We start from the raw sequence: 22,443 nt of genomic DNA, 5'->3' as shown, positions 1-22,443 counted from the left end.
TATGACAGACCATACCACAGTGGTTGTACTGTGGCTTATCACTATGCCTGAATGCAGCCAGTGAGTCTTACTTTATTTGACAATATTGGACCATGGTTAAATTAGGTCCAGTGAGAGCCAGTGTGACACAGTGGTTAGAGTGTTGTACTGGGATATGGGAGATTTGAGTTTTGCTCCCAACTTGGTCTAGCTCAGCTCATGCAGTTGTTGTGAGGATAAAAAAGGGGAGGACCACCACCATGTAAGCTGCCTTGAGGTCCTTGCAAAAAGAAAAAAAAAGCAGCATAATAATAAATGTACTGACAAAATATGGCCAGTTAATTGACTGCTAGGATACCAACACTTGAGCACATTGCACAAACACTGTAAGTCATTCAAGCCTTGGCCCCCGCCAATATGGGCATGTCATTTGTCTCACAGCTTCACCTAACCCTGTTGCAACACAGAAAGTGTTACTTTCCTATCTATATCATTGCAGGGAAGCATCAGGTTGTTGTGCACACTCCAGGAGAAAGCCTGAATTTATAGGCATGAATTTGGATAGTTTTTGAATCGTGAGAATAACTGCGGCGGTGAGAAAAGGAATGTCCTGATTCTCGCACTGTTGATACGCTAAGGAGAGACAGCCAAGGCTTCAAACCCCTCAGGAGTAAAGAAGCGCCGACCTCACGCTAAATTCGGGCTGCAGCCGAAGCCAGCCGAATTCCGCCATTGACTCTCCTATGTTCTCAACAGATTACGCCAAATTGCTTTCCGACTACGAAGCTGGATGAGCCTATAGATCAATGGGTGGAGGCGGTTCTTCCGAGGGACGTTCAACCCGCACAACCCACTGACTAGAGGACGCTAGCTAGGTGGGGCGATCTGGACGAGCCCATTCTAACAGGAAATTCGAGGGAGGCATTTAAGCCAGTCTTTGCCACGGGATCTTAATGCTCGGCTCGAACGCCGTGCTCTTCCGCTGCGAGTGAAGAAGGAAAAGAGTGGCGTGTTTATTTTCACTGTACGAAACGCATGCAGCCCGCACGACCTCCTTTTTCTCTCCGCTCTCCCCCGTGTGCACAGTGGAAGAGGATGGTTTCTCCGGCAGGGCGGGCCTCTGCGCGCTCTCGCGTGGTTTCCATTCTCCGCGGGAGGGGGAGGAGACTTACGATACTACGGCCTCAAACCACCTTTCCGTCCTCCTCGCGTCGCTGTGAAGCTCGTGCTCCTTGGACGTTCCTTTCCTGCCTTAAAAGTCGGTGAGGATCGAGATGGGCGGCTCGGTGGAGGGCGCGGGCGGCCAGGGGAGGGAGCCGGGTGGGTGATCGGGCGATGCGGGCGCGGCGCAGAACCGGGCAGGGCTGTAACGGCCGCGCTGGCCGAGCCAGTTGCTGGGCCTCCCCCCCCCCCCACCCCGCGACGCCCTGTGGCGCGGCCTGGCCTGGCCTGACCTGGCGGGTAACAAAGCCGCGGCCTCTGTTAGGTGGTGACGCCGCTGGAAAAGGAGGGGACACGGAGGAGGAGGCGGCGGCGGCCGCGGCCGGGAGGGGCAGCGCAGTACTCAAGCCCAGTTGAGGCGGCGCTTGCAGGAGACTTCCCCCTTCCCTTTCTTCCCTTGGCCGTCGCTTCCAGCTCCTGCAGCGGCCGCCTCCGCCCGGAGGGCTCGGTGGGTCGGCCGCGGTGGTTGGAGGGAGACGCGCGGACGAGGCTGGCGGGGGTGGCGGGGAACGAAGCTGCGTAGCGCGAGTGTGTGCTGGGGCAGAGAGGCTGATGTTGGCGGAACAGTTCCTCCAAGCGGGACTTTTTTTCCTTTTCCGGCAACGACACGAGGTGAGGCCTTCGAGGCGGAAAAAGAAAGGGAAAATCGCCATGCGAGACCTCTCGTTTTAGGTTTAGGGGAAAGAGCTGCCAGGTCTCTGGAGATTCATTGGGAAGCCTTTGGTTTGGAGGAAACGGATGGTCATTTGGTTCTTTAAAAAGCCGATATTTTCTTTTATCCAGATTTCCAGAAAAGGATTAGTATTCTTGCTTGAATGTTTAATATGTGTGTCTGTATCGTCTGTGTTCGTGACTACCTATCACACATGATCGAGAGAGGGGAAAAACATGGTGGCAGAGGAGGAAGCGTTGGATAATACAATGAGTTCTTTGGAAACGCCTGTTTCCCACCTGGGCTTCAGGGTACAGACCTTGAGATTTAATTCCTTTATCTGGAGTGTCTGAAAAGGAAGATGAACCCTGAAATAGCATTCGGCTGAAATTGCCCTCTTCCATTTTTTGCCCTGAGTTATGGACTGTAAAAATGGGGAGATAATACATGTGCTAAAGGTGGGACATGGGGAAGGGACTTTATGATGTTCGGCTCAGCTTTCTTTTGTTTTCCCAAGAATATCCTAAAATGACCATGTAGCATTATTGCAAGGCACATTGTAGGGAAGGAATGGTTGCTACTATGTAAGAGGGCTTCATAAGGAGTGCTTGTGAGTTTTTTGGATACCTCCAAGAATAATCTCAAGATGACAGAGAGGGAAAAACAGTTTCACCCACATTATTGCCACCACCAGGATCCTAATTTGAGTATTTTTGGTTTGGCCTAAAGCATAAAATGATATTCTGAAACTCGAGAAGAGAATATTTTGTCCCACCTGATGTTTCTTTGGAATAATCAAAGTGCAGTGCTTTGTATATTTGCTTATAATGTAGACTCGCTGTATTAAATTGGGTTTGTTTCCAAGGAAGTGTGCAGAGGTTTTCAGTTTTCTTGTGAGGGAAAAATAGAGGTAGGGCAGATGCCTTGGACAGCTTAATCTTTAATGGGTAGGCCTTAAAGCATTGGCATGAATCTTGCTGCCTCAACCCTCTTCCTCTCTGATGTCTCTCCTTTTGTATTTGGTGCTCTGTTTAACAAAATCAGATTAAATGCTGACCTTTTCGCCATAATTATGGATTAAATAATGATAGGAAAAATGAAATGCCTTTATAATTCTTTTGGGCAGTACTACATAGCAGTGTTCCCCACCTTGTTGTCCTGTAGATGTTTTCAGCCTCTGCACCCATGGTCAGTTGTCAGGAATTCTGGAAGTCGTAGTCTGAATAGCTGGCAGGAGCCAGGTACTGCAGAATATTTATAGCTTTGAAATGCATTTTAGTATTATCCCACAAGCATTGTGTGGACAGTGACATCCAGGTTTTCTCCTTGATTGATTTTATGTTGCTGTACAATTGTAAGCAAACAGAAATTGCTTCAATTGACGTCTCTTGATTTAAAGTTCAATTCACCTCATTCCATTTGCAGGGCTTGGTAAATATAAATCTCTTAGTTTTGGGGGTGTTCAGTTCTGAAAACTGTTCAGCTGTATTCTCTCAGAATCTGATCTTCGAGCTGTGGCCTCTGATTGTAATTTGAATCCAGTTACTTGTGTTTTAGCCATAGTTTGTCCCATTTGGATATTAGGGCAGATTGGTGAGAACTATCAGGAAAGGGAGAAGGGAATTCTCATGCAAGGGTAGGAAAAGGGGAATGTTTAATGTGTTTTTGTCAATAAACTGGGGTTTGGGGATTGGCTCAGTCAAGGAGTGTGGAGTGTATTTAGAAAAAGTTCACCATAAATCTTATTGTCTATACTGATCTCTTTTGTTCAAGTTGCTGATGGGGAACCACGGTTTAAGGAAGAGAGAGATAAGGGAGCTTCCTGGAACAGGATAAATTAGAAGAATACTGTGATACACTTAGTATACAAAGGTTTTATCAGTAAACATTTGACCACATCTTTTCAATCTTACAAATCAGGACACAAGATAGTGGGTCATACTTGGTTTCATGTTTGCTATTCAAGTAAGATTAGGAGAAAAAAAACCATACCCAAAGAGAAGTTAAGAAAGCTCTGTCATTTTGATCAAAAGCCTTGGCATGTCAGCAGAAGACAAAATAACTGGAACTCTGCATGGTGTTACACACTTCCAGGGAAGTAGATTTCTATGAAAAATATCTTGTAAGCCGTCCTGAGTGCTTGAAGCGATAGGACAGGGTATAAATGCATATATAAGAAGTTGGCTTCTTTCCCAGTTGAAATCAGACTGAAATCATCCAAGTGTCTTCTCTAGTCTAAGGTGAATTCTTTAACTCAAGGCAATGCTAGATGTAGCAGTTCTGATTCTTCAGGCAGTAAACTTGCTGTGAGTCTGGCTACTATAAAATTAGTGGCTTGTTGTCAGTAGGCCTGTCTTCAAGTTACTGTTCCCAATATAAGCATGGTTACATATCACCATTCCAGTTTTCAAATGTATATTATGCTTAGCTTGATTGTCAAAATACCAGAAAAACAGCCTCAAATAAAAAATAAACCCATGCACTTATTACTCTTGTCTTTATAATAATGCACTATTATGTGTTTTGTTGTATTGCTATTAACTAACAGATACTTTAACGGACGTTTCCTTCAACTCTGCTTAACTGATACATCTTGAATTTCTTCTGCAGGGTGTCTTTTATGAATAATCAAAAGCAGCAAAAGCCAACGCTATCAGGCCAGCGTTTTAAAACTAGGAAAAGAGGTAAGCCTAATGTGGTGTTTGCTGTTATTTTTTTAAAATCAAGTACAGATTGGGACTTGAAAGAAGAGACTGCATAAGTTCATGACCGTTCACAGTGCCAAGCATAAGAAGCTGCATTGGTAGTTTCTTGGAAAGTCTTTAAGATTGATCCTTGATAACTGGTGCCTTTTTGATCAAAAAAATTCTAGCTAATATTTTTTTTAGTTATATTAAAGTTACTTTTTTGGTGCATCTATTAGTAATGGATTTTTAGTCAGCCTAGAAATCAGAATGCACTTTTTTGTTTATATGACCATTAATGTTTTCACATTTTGAAATCACTCATACTTGTTCATAAAATTTGCAAAAATTAGTAGAATTGACATTTAAGGAGATGAATGAGTTTTTATTCCTTCATCAGCAAGTGGACTTTCAGGAAGGGAGAAGATTGGTCAGAGAGTCCATAGCCAAAGCCAACCAGTAAAGTGAAAGAAATGGTGGCCAGAGTGACCTAATCCTCTGGCTTCATTCTGTTCATAATAAAGCTAGCTGGACTATCAGAATTGGGGAGAGAAACAGAGGTAAAAAGAGCTGGCAGGTATGAAACTAGAGTACAAGAGAAACGGGGCAAAGGAGAATCTGGGGTCAGGCATAGAATGATGCAAATTATACTCAAAGGAAGAGTTGCATTCTGACGTTGCACCTATCGTTCAAAATTCCATGGAGGATCAGCACCTGGCTAGAGAATTTGGTGAAATAAGGGTATTAAATTGTGGTGGGCATCACTTTTGGCCATTACGCAGTCATTTGTGAGTTTTCACACATGGAAACTAAGTATCCAGACAGACAGGGGTTTAATATAGTTTTTATACCTTGTACGTCAAACTCGCTGCTGTGCCAGCTGGCTATGTGGCATGCTGGAGGACACACTGCTGTAGGTTGTCATTATACTAAGTACTTATTATGGAGTGTTGCTTCAATAAAGCCATTTGCTAAGCATATTGGGAGAGGAGCGTAGCTTAAGCAGATAACATTCTAAACTGAGTGGGTTTAGGATTCACTGTAGCTTTATATGACTCAAGATACAGCACATGAATTTTTGTGCCAGCATAACATCACAGATACTCATGTTCTGACATTTTGGGTTAGGCTACCCAGAGATGTTTAAAAAGTATATTTGAAATTGCTGTATAGCCCATCTACATTTTTAATTTCTGTGGTGATGGATATTCTAGATTTATCTACTGTAGCAGTGATCAATACAGGTAGTTGCTGGGTGAAAGAATGAGTTCCATTCGTGAGACAATTGAAATTTCTCTTTAAGTTAAAATTGTATGTAAGTTGGATCACGTACAGTTGGCCCTTGAAGTTTGCAAGGGTTAGGGGCACAGGAACCCCATGAAAGTGGAAAAATGAATCTCTCTTCTGTCTTCCCTACCCACCCAAACCCTCCAGAACCTCCTCTTTGTAGCAGGGAAATGCTGGAGAGATTTACCTCTCTAGATGGGTGGGGCAGGAAGGTGTGCTTTGGAGGCCTCTCCCCCTTCAGCTGCCTCTCTTTTTATGGTGGTGCTGTGAAGGCACTTCCTTTCCCCCCTTTCACTTCCTCTCTCTCTGTGGGGATGTTTTCAAGGCCGTCCCTCACTTCCCTTTTGCTTCCTCTCTTTCTGTAGTGATGATGATTTTCCACAGTTCTAATTACATATTGTTTGTAACTTGGATGTTATAACGTGGGGGCTCCCTGTATGTGGGCTCTATGTTGTCTTCTATATGCTGCTGAATTAAGTAGTGAGGAAAAAGCTTAATTTTGGTAGCAAACCACTACTGATGTTTGAATGTGCACATTTAGTTTGAAAGCAAGTGATGTTTGTCCTTTTTAGCCTTTGTAATTTTGTCAGGTATGCTGGGGAGTGACACCCAAACCCCTGGAAGTTGCACATCCCTGTTCTAGTGACTGAATCTGCCAAAATCTGATTACAGTAAAAATATATCTGAACCTGAAGCAGATGTACAGATGTCAAGTTCTGTCTGTATAAAAAGTGTATTTTAAGGGTTCAGATAGGTCCCTTTTTGACCTAATAGGTCACAAATGATTTTGCTGTGAATTCTGCTGTTTTCCCCAGTTGTTTTGCAATATTAGTGCTTGAGAATAATAATTCCTCTGGTGTTCTGGTAAAGTGACACATGGAAGTGTGAGGCTGGTTATTTAAAACTCTTAAAGGAGATACCATCATATTTGAGGAAACAAGCTTGCAAAAGTAGGAATGCTTCTTTGCTGTTGAGGAGTTTAAAGAACTCCTGTGAGACTTCCCCATGGGGGTACTTGTGTTTTTCAGGTGGGAGGGGAACCAGAATATAGTCAATTTCAGTTGGCTTAGAGATGGAATGGATCCTGAACTGCTAGCAAGAGTTAGCTAATTGACTGGTGTCAGCATTTCTGCTTAAACTGAAGGAGAAGCATCTGTTTGTGTAAGGTTGAATTGGTTTAATGTTTGCTCAGTCTTGAATTCTCTGCACATGAATTCCACAACTTGGAAAATCGGTTTGAAGGGGATCATCTGCAGAGAATAAAAATACAGGACTAGGACTGAGACATTCTGGGTTCTAGACCTCAGCCTTGAAGCCAACTGGATTACTTTTGTTTCAGCCCAGCCTACTTCACAGGGTTATTGCTATGGGGTTAAGATTGAGTACAGGAGGAGAATGAAGTAAGCTGCTTTGAGTTCTTTAAAAAAGAAAAAAGTTGGGGCTATAAATATAATAAAAAAACAAAATACTGGGTTTTATTGGATTGTCTGTTTTACCATCCATTTTTTGATATTTTTATTGTATTTTTATCATTTGTTTTTATGGATTGTGTAAACCACCCAGAGTACTTTTGCTATAGGATGGTATAGAAATGAAATAAATAACAATAGTAGTAGTAGTAGAAATAATAATATAGGTATAGGTATTAATGCACTTATGGTATATAAGCAATAAGGAATAACAAAAAGTATGCCAGAGACCCATATGGAACCATTTTCAGTTTGTTTGATTAAACATACATCATGTAAAATAAGACAGGAGTGCCGCAGATGTTAAAGGGTTTGCTTGTCATTTCCAAAATGCAGTAGGCATCCTTGCAGCAGTTTTAAAGCTGGCTAGGCAGCACATGCTCACCATTTCTTTAGTCAGGTTCCATGTGGTCTGCTCCCTGGTGTGCACTATATTAAATTCCAGCTGCTGAATTGGTAGTGCTGCAGATTGCATTCCATTATGCTGATATGGATGAGCATAGGCATGAACATATACCAGAGCAGGGTGGGGGGGGGAGGCAGGGAGGGCGCTGTGTGGCTGTAGCACTTGATGTAACATTAGCCTATCCTGTTGGAAGGAGAAATGCTGATGGCTTGGGCTTGGCACATCTACAGAGAGTATGTTACTCCCTAGCCCCAGAGGGTTTCTGTTGCTCACTGTTCCTGCTCAGTGAATGAGTACCGTTTGGTGCAATGTTTCCTAATCAACTCAGATAATATTTTAAAAGAATAGCTAGATCTTATTTCAGTCTATCCGTTCCTCAGTTGAATTGAAAATCCACACTGTATTCTGGTTTTCTATTAAACGCTTAGAGTCTTCTTTTTTTGTTGCAGATGAAAAAGAGAGGTTTGACCCCACTCAGTTTCAGGACTGCATTATTCAAGGTTTAAATGAAACTGGCAGTGACTTGGAAGCAGTAGCAAAATTCCTTGATGCTTCTGGAGCAAAACTTGATTATCGTCGCTATGCAGAGACACTCTTTGACATTCTGGTGGCTGGTGGAATGCTGGGTAAGTGGACTTTGGTTGACTCTTGACTTAACAAACACAAGTATATGTTAAAGTGCTTGGATCTTCACTGCTGCCTGATGATTTGGCAGTGTCATCTCAGTTGCAGTTATTTATTTATGAAATTTGTATGCCATCCAATTACCAGTGTCTCTGGATGGCTAACAGCATAAATAAATTAATGACCCACTCTGGCTGCAAATACAATATTAAAATTCAATATTAAAACATATTAAAATATTGACTAAATAAAAAGGTTTTAACCTGGCACCAAAAAACGTATAATGACGGTGCCAAGTAGACCTCTCTGGGGAGCACATTCCACAGTCGGGGCACCACCGCAGAGAAGACCCTCCTCCGGGTACTCCTCCTGACTTCTTTCACAGATGGTTCCCGAAGGAGGGCTTCTGTTGCCGATCTCGGGGTGGGGGAGGGCAAATAGGGAAAAAGGCGTTCCTTTAGGTATCCTGGTCCCAAGTCATTTAGGGCTTTATAGGTAATAACCAGCACCTTGAATTGAGCCCAGACTTTGATGGGAAGCCAGTGGAGCTGATAGAGGAATAACGCCCAGTCCCCAACAGCGTTCTGGCAGCTATTTTGAACCAGCTGAAGTATCCGGACTGTCTTCAAGGGCAGCCCCACGTAAAGCGCATTACAGAAGTCCAACTGGGAAGTAACCAATGCGTGTGTTACTGTTGCTAGGCAATCCTCCAGGTAGGGATGCAGCTGATAGTTACAGCCTCTGTACCCCTCAAAGGCAACAATATTTCACTTTAGCATATGTTTGACAGTGATGGTGAATAAATACAGAGCACTGTGGCTATGGACACCTTTAGGTAGCTGTTGGCAGCTGACAGCCCAGGATAGACCTGTTCCCTAAAATTAACCTGCCTGTGAAAGGAGGGGCTCTTAATTCTTAGCAGTGGGGATGGTCCTGGTCCACTTGACTCTGAAATCTAACTGTCTTTCACTTGCTGACGGAAAAAAACTAAATCTCAGATGATAGTAATTTCCCCTCTAACATAAATCTCAATTTATTAACAGCCCCAGGTGGTACATTGGCAGATGACATGATGCACACAGATGTCTGTGTGTTTGCTGCACAAGAAGACCTAGAAACGATGCAAGCATTTGCTCAGGTGGGTTTGTTTTCCTTGATTCCAATGGTTTGTTACGTAATAGCTTAAAAAGGTAAATGACATTTTTAAGGAGCTGCTGCTTTAGCACTTTATTTTCTGTAGTCTAATCAATAATATTTGTTTTTAGGTCTTTAACAAGTTGATCAGGCGTTACAAATACCTGGAAAAAGGATTTGAGGATGAAGTCAAAAAGGTATTGAAAGTTAGGACTAATTTTATGTCTTTCAAATACATCTGCTGTTTCTATCATTTACTAAGCTTCCTGCTGTCTTGTAATTCTGTCATGTACTTTTTTATGTGTCTACTTCCATTCTATTAATAAAAGTTACCTTTTCTGGCTTCTTGGAGAATATTGTTTCTCACAAATATTTGGCTGAGTGGCCATTTACAAACTTAATATTATAACATTGTTGATCTACCTGCTTATTTCAGAGGTGGTCTCCTATTGTTTCCGGGAATAAATTCCTCTACATCAGCCTCCCCCAAACTAGTGTCCTCTAGATGTGTTGGACTGTTTCTGTGTAGTTCTCATTCAACCCCAACTTGGCAAAAGACTGTGCTGAATGAGGATGATGAGGTTATAGTCCAACTTACCGGGAAGATACTAGGTTGGAGAAGGTTAATTTAGATACCATGGTAATGTTTATAAATTAATTTCAGTGCCTTGCTTGTTTCCAAGTGTTGTTTAATTTTTTTTCTTTTTGTAGTTGCTGCTATTCTTGAAAGGTTTTTCAGAGTCTGAGCGGAACAAATTGGCCATGCTGACGGGTATTCTTCTGGCCAATGGGACACTTAATGCATCAATTCTCAACAGCCTATATAATGAGAATCTAGTGAAAGAAGGTAACTGGAAGATTCCTTGGAACAAGCTGCTGTGAAATCAAGGCTGTATTTGGCATGCTGGGTTGTCATAGAGTGCTTAGGGCTCCATAACTTAGATTTTAATTTCACACAGCGGAAGGCTGCTTGCTCATCTCTACTGAAAACCTGTTCTGGAGGGTCCCCAGCTCTCTGGAAAAGATTGTGAAAATGTGGAGTTAGCACTCATGGGGGAAGAGGGAATTTCCTCCTTCCTGTTTCCATTGATGGAAGCAGAAAAGCTTTGTTAGATTCCTTTTATAGTATTAGCAGAGATTTTACATTTGAATTAAGCTTGAGATGGCTTCTGGGAGTCAGAAGTTTCAAATAGTAGGTTTGCATGTCATGTGAAGCTGCGCTGTGAAGAAACTACTATGTGTTGCTTGTTTGCTGAGCAACCTATGGTATTCATGGGAAATTATCAGGCTGGTAGTGACTAGTTTTTCTCCTTATTCCCCCTCAGTCCTCCTGCTGGTCCCAACATATATCACAGTTGCTTTTGCCACAAAACAATGTTCTGAGCGTCTCCGATACTCTGTTCTATTTTGGAGCTTATGTTTGGTGCTTTCATAGTATCCTAAAGTAAGCACAACCATTTGCAAGCACCTCCATATCTTCTGTATTTAATCAAGCATTACGCTAGTCCCTTCCACTTCAGTACAAAGATTGCCACCTAGAAAACATCTTTTTTTTAAAAAGCCTACTTCTTGTTACTCTAAAGCATGGGTCCTCAAACTAAGGCCCATGGGCCGGATGCGGCCTGCCTCAGAGGATTTGGACTCACTCTGAGAAAACGATCTCCAAGCGAGCAAGTTGCCGCCGCTGCCGCCTCACTGGTCCGTGCCCACCGCTGCCACCTTTCAGCTGGCCCCCTGTTGAAAAAGTTTGAGGATACCCTCTCTAAAGAGAGCACACCTGCTCCCAAAAGGGAAATGGCATGAAAAGAGTAGTATAAAATGGCCTTTGGAGTCAAGGGACCACTGGGAGTAAATCACTGTGCAGTGTTCTAAGCTTTGTTTTCTAACCAATTTCTACTCTACTGTAGCTTATGAGTGTGTAAAAAATTTCCAGTTGATGCCCCAGGGCGATCTTCATATAGCTTCAACCTTTTATTTGGTTTTTATTGTAGCTGAGTAAGTTTGTATCTATCAGTTTCAGTTAATATATGTGAAGAGTGTGTGTGTGTGTGTGTGTTCGTCATACAACTTCAGTAGAGTTATGTGTAATGTCATGAATCTTTCCTGTTAAAACACAGTCTTCAGTGATTGTGTATGAAGAGCAGGTTCATTATCATCTTATATCAGTTGGGGTCAGGACTAAGAAGGCATGTGGAAGAACAGGATTCAACATTGCCCCACTTCCCAGTAACTAACTATGGAACTCTTCATGCAGGTGTTTCAGCAGCCTTTGCGGTGAAACTGTTTAAATCATGGATAAATGAAAAAGATATTAATGCAGTGGCTGCTAGCCTTCGTAAAGTCAATATGGATAACAGGCTAATGGTAAGTAATTAAGATGGCCTCTTTGGAAATCTGAAAAATAGAATGATAATACAAGGCTCCTTGATTGCAGTTTGGAAATAATCAATATAAATGTTTCAGGAACTCTTTCCAGCCAACAAGCAAAGCCTTGAACACTTCACAAAATACTTCACTGATGCAGGATTGAAGGAACTCTCTGAATATGTCCGGAACCAGCAGTGCATAGGGGCCCGTAAAGAACTGCAGAAAGAACTGCAAGAGCAGATGTCACGTGGGGATCCATTTAAGGATGTGAGTACATTTGCCAATTTGATTCATAGCTTGTTCACATATTTAACCTCTCTTAAGATCTTACTTAGATCTTACTTTGGTGGCCTTGAAATGACCAAAGTGCCTCAAGTCAAGTAGGAAAAGTGAAAATACTTTGATTTCCAAACTGACTCTAATAATGGATCCATTTTGCTGTTACATCCTTAAAGACCTATCAAATAAGTCTGGCTAGTTCATCCTAATGTCTGTTTAAGGTAAAATATTGACATCTACAAATGGCGTTAGGAAGTACACAACCCTGGGTTCATTCTATTTTGCTAAGATCTTAAAGAGATTGCTGCAGGCATGTTATTTGTGCAAACATTAATTAAGCTTAATGTTAGGAACACAGAATGAGCAAGCACATGCACACAAATGTACTGTCAGGACTGTAAGTTTCTCACTTTCATGTAAGTAATGCAATTATATCATATTTGCATCCCACAGAAGATAGGTGCGGGATTCTCTTTGCATGAGATCTTTGAATGACTGAAGTGATTACTAGTTTAGAAGCGACTCACTGGGTTTTCTTGGGTAATCAAACCTTGGTCTGCCAGGACCATGTCCTTCATCTTTCCCGCTTCAGCATCACATGACACAAATGTTCCATGTTAGGTCCCAGTCATGCATTAACCTAATTCAGCATGATCCAACTGGGCTTTTGTGCATTCAGGTATTCATGGGGATGTATGGCACAGTCAATGTGATAAGCCACTGCTTCTCTACCAGTCATTTCTGGCTGAAGTCTTAGGACGCAGTCTTGTGAAAAGTGCTGGTATGTTGTTCAGCGTCTGCAGAAAGCCACAAATGGTGCTTGTCTGCTGGCTCAGATTACTAAGTCTGCCTTTGGTATTGTTGTGTGTGTATCAGCTGTTTGACTCCTGGACCTGTATAAAGAAAGATCTGTTTCATTAGCGAAAGGGATGTGAAAGGCTGCTCACATCAAAATCTAGGTCAAATTTATTTTCTTGATAAGCCCTCATGGCACAGCAAGCCCACTCTGCTTCCTAAAGAGTGGTGACTGCTGCAGTAGCCATTGACTGTGTCTCTGTGCTTAATGCCAACACTGTCAGCTTTGACACTCCTCTGGAAAATATATCCAAATGTCATTCTGAAATGGGGGCAGGAAAGCAAGATGCTTGTGTCTGTGCTTGGGTTGATTGTGGGTCTTGGCTTACAGCCTTGGCTGTGATGTAAATCAGCTGATTCAGGCTTGAGCCTGATATCTGAACTTGGCATTCTAGGGCAGTTTGAAATGCCTTCTCGAAGGGTGCACACCATATTCCATTATGGTGCCAAGCACTGTACTTGTGTGTGACTTCTATAAAACAAAACTGTTTCTAGGCTGAGGTAAACTGTGTTTGAAAATACAAACAAAGCTTAACAGGTATGCAAGATGGAAGCTCATAAAATTGTTTCTCCAGATCATCTTGTATGTCAAGGAAGAGATGAAGAAAAACAACATATCAGAGCAGACTGTGATAGGCATCATCTGGTCTAGTGTAATGAGCACTGTGGAGTGGAACAAAAAAGAGGAGCTAGTAGCAGAACAAGCCATCAAGCACTTGAAGGTATTTTTTGCACATTATTTGCATTCTGTGAGCCAGACCTGTTCAGCCTCGGGCCATAGTTGACCTTTTCCCAAACTGCAACTATTTTGCAATATCTTGAGTTTTGTCCTTGGTTAGATTTTTTAATTCTGAAATGTTATGGTGTCTTGTCTTAAGGCTTTGTTACTGGCATTAAGAAGTTTAAGCTAAAAAATCTTGGTTTGGCATCTTGGCCTGATCATTGTTGGACTGTAGCCCCACAAATCTCCAAAGTCACATTAAGCTCTCAGACTGAAAGAGGTCCTATCCACCATGTGCTATGAGTATATAGCATTCATTCGGTAAAATATTGGAACATGTAATGCTGTTTTGCTAGCCTTAACATGCGCAAGATGGGGTATAGAAATGAGTTCTGAATTTCCACATTAATTCTGTCTGAGATTCTCCTAGTGCTAGAAGGCTTATACTTGATGCAAAAGCGAATCTGCATAAAATGCAGATAGAATACTACAGTTAAGGCTTACATCTTTTCTTTCTGCAATTTTGAGTTTCTGGATCTGTGAAAATACTAATTCTCATTAAATGTGGTCAGTTGCTGCTACATTTAAGTTGGTGATAACTGAAAATTAAGTTTTCAGTTATGGATTCCCCATAGACTTAATTTAGAAGCTTTCTTTTGGCACTTGGACATTTGGTCGTCTTTCATATTCCTTTTTCTCTCATGAAAGACACTTTCTGGCAGCAAAACTTGAGCGTATGGGCTCTGTTCAGTAAGTTCAATGTTACAAAGATTGGGTTTGAAAACATGCTGCAAATTATCATGGGTTATCAAATCCATATCATGCATCCCGTGATAACAAGCAGGGGTTATGTTTAGGGTTCAGCAACACTCACATAACCCTAAAGAAGACCACAGGCTATGCAAGGGTTGTTGCATATGCCAAACCTAGACAATGTCTTTTGGCATTTGTTTAACCCTGGCATAACCCATGATTTCCAGCTGTGCACAACAGAACAGTCCCAAACCGGAGGTTCATATTCAAAATGGCATCTCATTGTGGTCACATCAGTATGGGTTAAATAACTCATGATGGGCAATTTTGTCATGCAAACAGTGTGAATGCATAACTCATGATATATCTTTTTTTTTTACTGGTGTGTGTCAATAATGAAGATGCTGGTTGAAAAAGAACTGGTTAGATGGTGCCAGTAAAGCAGTTGTGTCCAGTTTACAGTCAGGAGATACAAGCTAGCAACTCAGTAGTTACATGGATTGGCAGGTTTCAGCCTAGTTTATTTAGAGGTAGCAAAATACTTTTGACTATCAGGAGGTGGGGATTTGGGCAGTCTCAGTGATTGCCCAAGTCCTTTGGGTTGCCTGTTAAGAATTCTGTGTGTGAAATACATTATGGTTTGGCATTTTGTCGAGCCCAGCCCACATCCTGGTGCCCAAACGCATGAGTCTGCAAAAGTACCTCAGACTTGCTTGCTTCTTGCCATGTGCGTCATGGCTCAGCACCCCAAAGTTGTGTCATTTTGTCTGACCTGGTCCACTGGTGTGGGGCTGCATGGCACAAACTTGAAGGTCTTCAGGGGCTTATTTGCAGATCACTGATGGTTTGGTATTGCTAATCAATTTATCGCTGCTATATAGGAAAGCTGACATGTCACTAGTAGAATAGTGTACCAGACCCTCCGTTTCCTAAACTTTTTGCTCAAACTTTTTTGAGATTTCCCATTTCAAAATGAAGCAGCAAACAACCTACAGTATTTTCTTAGGAGGATGTTTACATGTCTTTAAGTTGCGACTTTCATGCCTATAATTGTTCTTGTAATCTTTACAGCAATACAGCCCTCTTCTTGCTGCCTTTACAACCCAAGGTCAGTCTGAACTGACTCTGTTGCTCAAGATTCAGGAGTACTGTTATGACAACATCCACTTCATGAAAGCCTTCCAGAAAATAGTGGTGCTCTTCTACAAAGGTAATTGAATAGGCAGGTGGGCTTAACTCAAGATTTTAGAGTTTGACTCAGGCCTGGAAATAGGTTGGCAACTAGATGGAAAAGAACCGACATACAAGTCACGTTGGTCAGTCCCTTGCTGCCTAACAATCCCTAAGAATCTTGCTGCCTTACTTTGGTCCAGCTGAAGTTTCCAGACCTTTTCCAAGGCAGTCCTATGTGCAAAGCATTGTACTAATACAGATTACCAAGAATGGAATAACCAAGAATGGATAATTGTAGCCAGGCTATCTCTATGCAGGTTAAGTCACAACATGACTAAGATTCCCCACTTGTGTTTATGACCTTTCTTGAACAAGTTCAGCACTTTCCCTCAGTTTGTTAACATATGAGGAATGTTCTCACTTTGGCATCTTCCTTGTGGAATGGGGAACAAGATGGTCCTGCTGGAGGTGCAGCTGTACAGATTCCCTCTGTACAGCTGAGTGGAGGGATTGGGAGGCTGTAGAAGAAAAACAAAAGCAGGGCAGTTGCCTGCCTGCCCTTGCTCCAGCTGGGGCCTTCAGAGCACCCCGACTTAGTTTTTTGATTCATACATTATAGGACAAAAGCCATGTTGCTCAGTGGCAACTAAAAGATTTTTCCTGAAAAGCCTTGCAAAACTAGATTTTCAAAAATTGCAGTTCTTTATGCAGTAACCAAGGACATGGTTGAGGAGCAAAGATGATGATGACCAGGGACAACTTCACTCTTACTGTTGCACCAGTTTGCTTGGTTATTTACTGGCAATTTTATATTCTATACTAAGTTATCCACTTGAAGACATTCTTGCTTTACAGTGAAATATTTAATTCCAGTGCAGTGGGGGAAAAAACACATAAATAGATGATAAAATCAGGACATAATGAAGCACTTTGAAATAGTGAAATGGTGTCACATGTTACCTAGTTGTAATTCCTCCAGCAGCCTTGTAAGAAAATCAGTATTACTGCCCCAGTACTGACAGTGGGCAGAGGAGCAGACAGAGTGGCTTGCTTAAGATGATGCAATAAAAGCGTGGCAGAAGCAGAATTTGAATGAAGCAATACATGATTGTAACTCAGTTGGTTAATTATATGTTGCCCTAGACAGTGAGGAAGCTTAAGCATTATGCTATAGTTTTTTAAAGGATTAGCCAATAGTTTTAAGATGTACCTCCCAATTTAGCTTTATTTGACATGTTAACATTCTTCTCCTGAAGACATGTATTGTCTTTATGGGAAACTATAGCGCTCATTCCAGAGTATTTGCATTCAAGCACTTCTATACTAGAAAAATGCACAAGGAAGTTTGCTGTTCATTTGCCAAGCTATACTGAATGAAATGCTAAATAGGCTTCATGCCCTTTGTGTTCAACAGCTGAGGTGCTAAGTGAAGAACCCATCCTGAAATGGTATAAAGATGCACACATTGCCAAAGGAAAGAGTGTCTTTCTGGAACAAATGAAAAAGTTTGTAGAGTGGCTCAAGAATGCTGAGGAAGGTAAGTAAACACCAAGTTATTTAACCATTGTTATTAGAAACTAGAATTTCACAAAGTATTGTCATAATGAAATACTTTTTTTGTTGCAGAGTCCGAATCTGAAACTGAAGAAGGTGACTAAGTTGTCAAGCTGTCAACAGTAAAGCAAACAGGAGCTGTAGATAAAACGTCATGTCTTGTGTCCTTCTGATTCTTACATCCTACCTCCCTGTATCAACCATGATATAAGGGCTCTCATGGCAAATTTATGTTTGTGTTTTCTACGGTCATTAGAGAACACTGGAATTAGGTTTTTAAAACCATGTGTTAGTAGCTTACAGGAGCGCTAGATTTGATTCTAACATTGCATTAGTCCTTTCAGTTACATTCTACCTCCTGTATTTTCTACTGTAACATAATTTAAGGCCTTCCACAACTTAAATTCATTTTACCCTGGGTTTTCTATAAAAGTTTACAAGTAGACATGATTTGGAAAATGACATTTGTTATAAAAATTCTGTTTGCAAATTAAACTGTACAAGTATCCAAAGTCAAGAGGCCATACTTGTGTGATTTTGTGTGAAAGATACCAGATGCAGGCAAGAGTCACAGATTGCTAAATCAACACATTATCAGCTTCCTGGTTCTGGTATTCTTGTACAGTCTTAGGCAGGACCTAAATCTGTATTGTCTTGCACAGAGTTAAGAGCTACTTTGCTTCCCCATTCCTCTTGGTGGAAATAGACTGAAGTAATTTAGATTCAGTGTCTGAATGATCAGATCCAACCGCCTTGTAGAGACTAGTTTTTACAGTAAACAATGGCTATAGTGGGCTAGAGTACATTTTCTGACAATTCTAGCTAAAATATGTAAAACTGTCAGAACTAACATTTGCATTTAGATGCACCCCGAGGTTTTATATTCCAAAACTGCTCTTATAAGTTCATACAGTTGTTTTCATGGTAATAGGCTATATGCTCTGGGATGTCAGGTTGATGAGATTATAATAGACCCTCTTAGTTGTGTGAAATGATATTCTTCTAGGATACTTCTCCCACTGAAGAGGGAGGGGAATAAACTGGGTACATAACACACATCCTGTATGCCTGCATATGGCTAAGGTTATTGTGTAGACGTGGCCTCTCAATCCCAAGGCTGCTCTGTACCCTGTGTATATGTGATAAAGAACGATCATCTAACAGATTGCAAACAGCGGATGTGAAAAAATAGGCTATCAGTTCTGTGTGTGTGCAAGCAAAGCAGCTGTGTGAATAATGCCTGGCTGTGTGGCAGATGCCCTCTCCTTTGGTTTTACCATTTCAAGATGGGGCTTTTGCCTCTAGCTTGGCATATCTGTTTGAGCTACTGTCAACCTGCACTGACTCCTTACAACATAAAAGTAATCCAGTGCAATACAAGCATGAGATGAAGGAATGGCCTCTTAATGTTCTAGAACATCCTTTCCCAACCAGTTGACTGTTTGGATCAACTCCCATCCTTCAACAGAGACAGCAGGAATGTTAAGCAGTGTGATACCTGCCTGCTCTTCTTAATCTTTCAAGATTGCCTCTGGGTCATCATAGGAGTATTCTAAGCTGCTGTGGCTCAAGGACTTTGCATTGCAGCTGCTTAATTTTTCTTCTTTTAAAGGATGCAGATGCCAGAGATGCTAAAGGGAACTGATTAAATCTATCATGGGATCCAGTAGGTGTTGGAGAGGCTTCCTCTTTTCATCAAGCTCACAGGCTATTGTAAATAGTCCGGGCTGCAATAGTGAACACTTGGTTCTTGGTGGTAGTTTGCCACCTTCTTAAGAGCTGTGTACCTCGGCTACATTTCTGCCCTGCAACTTTTAAAATAAATTCCAGGAGTTATTTTGAAAAAAAATCAGCAAGCCAAATGAATTTTCCAATTGCCAGGAGGGTATTAAGGATGTAAAAAGCCAGCCCTGTCTTCAAAGCTAATGGGTTACTTTGTCCAGACTGAGGGTCAAGAACTCTTACCATCTTATTTCAGTAAAGAGTAGTTTGCCTTTCCTGCTAGATAACTTAGGAGGATTGAGTAGTAATTTGACAGCCATTTTAAGGTTCCATTTTTCCAGGCTTTCCTCCAAAGATGAGGGTGTTTGAAGCTATCCACCCAGTTTCCAAAATGAGCTGCTCATTGCTATAGCCTCAACTATTGCCCAATTTTCCAGCTTTCCCAAACAGTATTGTTGCTCCTGAACATTGTGAGTCCATGCTAATTTCCAGCTTTCTATTGGTGTAGCAAGGATGGTAAAAAATAGGATGAAGCCGCTGCAGGGAATCTCCTCCTGAGAGTTTTATCAGCCTTTTCTAAGCACCAGCAGGAGGGTAGAATTTTGAGGGATTGTGGGAAGGATCCTGAAACTATTACAGGAAATATCTAAATGAACTAGGGAATAGTTTGGTTCTAGTAGGTGCTACAGAGGCCTGGGACCGAATTCCTCCCATATATTCCTTCTGATATAATTAGTATTAATCCTTTCCCGGCTAGATAAGCACGGAGCTATAGTTTAGTCTCGCTTTTTCTATATGATACTGCAAGCCCAGTGCTAATGAAGATAAATTTTTGACAACAGCAATGCTTGAGGAAGAGGAAACAGAAGTGTATAGTTTGAAGATTGACTTGGTTAAGGGTCAAATACCTGGTGGAAGGTCAAACCTGCACTATTACATGGGGTGGTTAGAGCATGGGTCCTCAAACTACCAGCCCGTGGAACGCATCTGGCCCGCCATAGTATTCCATCCAGCCCACACACACACACACACTTGCTGTGCAGGCAGGGAGGTGGTGCTTGCTTGCTTGCTTGCTCAGAGATGGTTTTGGACTAGCTGGGAGATCTCAGCTAGCTGGGAGCGAGCCACTGCCGCCTTGCACGCACACCAAACAGCACCTCCCCAGCCCTTGATTGTCAACCATGATCAACCGCAGCCTTTCAACTGGCCCCCTACTGAAAAAGTTTGAGGATCACTGGGTTAAAGGGTGGGACACTACTACAATGCCAGTAACAAGTGCAAACACAAACACTCTCCTGTCTTTGTCTCCAACTGCACTTAAAGCAGAATCGCCTGCCATCCCAAATTTTTGGCTGTGGGCAGGGTTGTTGTGGTTTTAAACCAGAAGAGGTAAGGCCTAGGACTGCCTTGTCATAGATAATATTGCATAAGAAAATACTGTCAAAATAAGGGTAAGTTATTAAAATAATATTGACAAAATTTTTATTGCAAAAGCTAGGTCAATGGATTGAACAAGACAATTGAAAGAAATTTACAAAGCTAATTTACAAAATAAATATTTAAAAAACTTATTTGCTTTTTTGACTGACACAGTCTTTAATCTTCTGCAGAACTGCAGTTATTTAATGCTTCCCCTTTAATGAGGAAAAGAAGGGATGTTTCAAGGCTTCTGCAAGTGTGATCCGTTTAGCAGGGTCATACTCCAACATTTTATGTATAAGATCGAAGAGCTGTTCATGATCAGCATCATGGCATTGCATGAATTCCTGGGGATGAAAGGAAGAAAACAGGTTAGCACTCTCATACTCTAAATAAAGAAGGGGAGTGGGAATTTTCTGTATGTACTTGGCAATCGATGACATCACTTACCTTCAGTGGCTTACATCGCCTTGAAACGTATCTGCCAGCAGAACTATGTTCATCCCAATCCAACTGGTCATGGCGGAAGTACTTCTGTTTTCTACACAAGTACAAAGTTAAATTTCGTCAGGGAAGCTTTCAAAGTGACAAATGCATTTATAAATCTAAGTATGACCAAATTGACATTTGAGTTCGATTTCCCACCAACAGGCAACAGACCGCTACATGAACACTGCATTTTCAGACTGCTCTATCTCAGCTGTCATATAGTTTGTATGTGACTTTGAAAATATAATGGAAAAACTATGGTGAAAAGCAGTATGTCTTTGTTTACATAATTGGGCAAAGTTAAATGTGTGTAAAAACACTAGACACTTGGTCTGATGCCAAAATCTCCAAACCCTGTAAAAAGATTTAAGTGATGTTTCCAAAAGTCACTGCCACTCTCCAACTTGCTCCAAAACACATGCTCATAAAGGTCTATTACCATGTGACTTGATCTGTATAAGCCCTGTTCTGCAAGTATCTGAACGTGCTATCTGTACATAATAGCATGATTGGTCATTGAAAGAAACCAGTTCCACCCAATAGTCCCCACAGAACCAGATGATGTGGCTAAGCATTTTAAGCCCAACAGCAACCAGAATCAGAAAAAAGAATCAGGCAAGCCTACTAGTATTACCTGATCCCTGGAAGATAATGATGGCATTATTCCTTTGGGAATGAAGGGAAGCTTTAGAACAACTGTTTACCTTGTTTTCTGGACCATATGGGCTGGCAGTGGCCCCAGTATCTTTTCCATCATTGCCAGATGCTCCTTACTATCGTGTGTCTAAAAAAGAAAAACAAAATCTTAAACGACCTTATCTGGATTTTTTCGAGTACAGTGGTATCTTGACTCACGAATGCCTCAGTTCATAAACCAGGTCGCGAACAGACATTCAGAAAAATCTTGCCTCAGTTCGCGAACTCCACATTTGGTGATGACCACAATGTGGCCGTGTTGCCGTACGAGCATGATCGCAGCCATCTCCACCCCCCGCCCCCAGCATGATCGTTACTGCACGATTGTGGTTTGGACTCCCTCCAAACAATAACCTCCCCCCCCACCTAGGTTAGTGTTCTCTACTGTATTTTGTTATTCTTTGTTACTTTGTTTAAATTTTGTGATAAAATATTTACAGTACAGATTAACATTTACATTGAATCTTATGGGGAAATGTGACTTGGCTCACAACCAATTCCAGTTGCAGCCAGAGTCGTGGAACAGATTAAGTTTGTGAGCTGAGGTACCACTGTATATGTTGTATTCTGGTTTCTTGGGCATCTGCAGCTTTGAGGAAAAAAATTTTTGGTAAGGAGAACTGAAGAGAACCTGTTTCTGGTCAACTAATACAATAGCTCACTCTTTACCCTAGTGAGGTTCTACTACCATTAGACAGACATACGCTGTGCACAACAACCAGGGCTCTGAAGATCCGCATGTGTGATGTACAGACACCATGCAGAATAATAAACTTATCAGTTTCCAAAGCAATGTTTGCTTGCCTTGAGGGTCCAACATCCTGCTGCAGATTTGAGAAGCTAAAATGCTTCACATAACAATCTGAAGTTAAAAGGTACATATTCTATTCTGGTTCATTCGATACCATCGATCATGGTATCCTTCTGGATAGACTTGCGGGATTGGGGGTTGGAGGCAC

At 41.7% G+C, this 22,443-nt stretch overlaps 2 protein-coding genes across 4 annotated transcripts in view; one reads left to right on the top strand and one right to left on the bottom strand.

Annotated features, from left to right (window-relative positions):
- Nucleotides 1–1,131: 1,131 nt before the first annotated feature.
- Nucleotides 1,132–17,675, top strand: BZW1 (basic leucine zipper and W2 domains 1). Of its 3 annotated transcripts, none has more exons than XM_044432061.1 (12): nucleotides 1,132–1,237; nucleotides 4,463–4,536; nucleotides 8,148–8,324; nucleotides 9,366–9,460; nucleotides 9,588–9,653; nucleotides 10,168–10,303; nucleotides 11,711–11,820; nucleotides 11,920–12,090; nucleotides 13,533–13,679; nucleotides 15,503–15,641; nucleotides 17,019–17,141; nucleotides 17,231–17,675. In XM_044432061.1, the coding sequence occupies exons 2-12, from the start codon at nucleotides 4,473–4,475 to the stop codon at nucleotides 17,260–17,262; spliced, it is 1,260 nt and encodes a 419-aa protein (XP_044287996.1). In that variant the 5' UTR covers nucleotides 1,132–1,237; nucleotides 4,463–4,472; the 3' UTR covers nucleotides 17,263–17,675. The 3 variants fall into 3 exon arrangements, with proteins under 3 accessions (XP_044287996.1, XP_044287995.1, XP_044287997.1); XM_044432060.1 differs by having other exon boundaries at nucleotides 1,141–1,241; XM_044432062.1 differs by lacking the exons at nucleotides 1,132–1,237; nucleotides 4,463–4,536 and having other exon boundaries at nucleotides 8,247–8,324; nucleotides 9,366–9,371.
- A 2,670-nt stretch (nucleotides 17,676–20,345) lies between these two features.
- The window catches only part of CLK1 (CDC like kinase 1), a 10,266-nt gene continuing 8,168 nt past the window's right edge, over nucleotides 20,346–22,443 (bottom strand). Inside the window, exons 11-13 of the mRNA XM_044432059.1 lie at nucleotides 21,493–21,572; nucleotides 20,750–20,840; nucleotides 20,346–20,646 (exon numbers count right to left, since the gene is read on the bottom strand). Coding sequence (XP_044287994.1) covers nucleotides 20,503–20,646; nucleotides 20,750–20,840; nucleotides 21,493–21,572 — 315 coding nt within the window. The 3' untranslated portion in view covers nucleotides 20,346–20,502. The remainder of the gene's footprint in view (nucleotides 20,647–20,749; nucleotides 20,841–21,492; nucleotides 21,573–22,443) is intronic.

Source organism: Varanus komodoensis, unplaced genomic scaffold, assembly GCF_004798865.1.
Source record: "Varanus komodoensis strain SLA01 unplaced genomic scaffold, ASM479886v1 scaffold23, whole genome shotgun sequence".
Taxonomy (NCBI): domain Eukaryota; kingdom Metazoa; phylum Chordata; class Lepidosauria; order Squamata; family Varanidae; genus Varanus; species Varanus komodoensis.
Note: the sequence above shows the minus strand (reverse complement) of the source record. Positions and strands in the feature narration are given on the sequence as shown.

Coding starts and splice junctions, on each gene's coding strand:
- BZW1 (XM_044432061.1), top strand. CDS start 4,473: ATGAATAATCAAAAGCAGCAAAAGCCAACGCTATCAGGCCAGCGTTTT. Junction 4,537..8,147: donor TTTTAAAACTAGGAAAAGAG/GTAAGCCTAATG, acceptor TTTTTGTTGCAG/ATGAAAAAGAGAGGTTTGAC. Junction 9,461..9,587: donor CGATGCAAGCATTTGCTCAG/GTGGGTTTGTTT, acceptor ATTTGTTTTTAG/GTCTTTAACAAGTTGATCAG.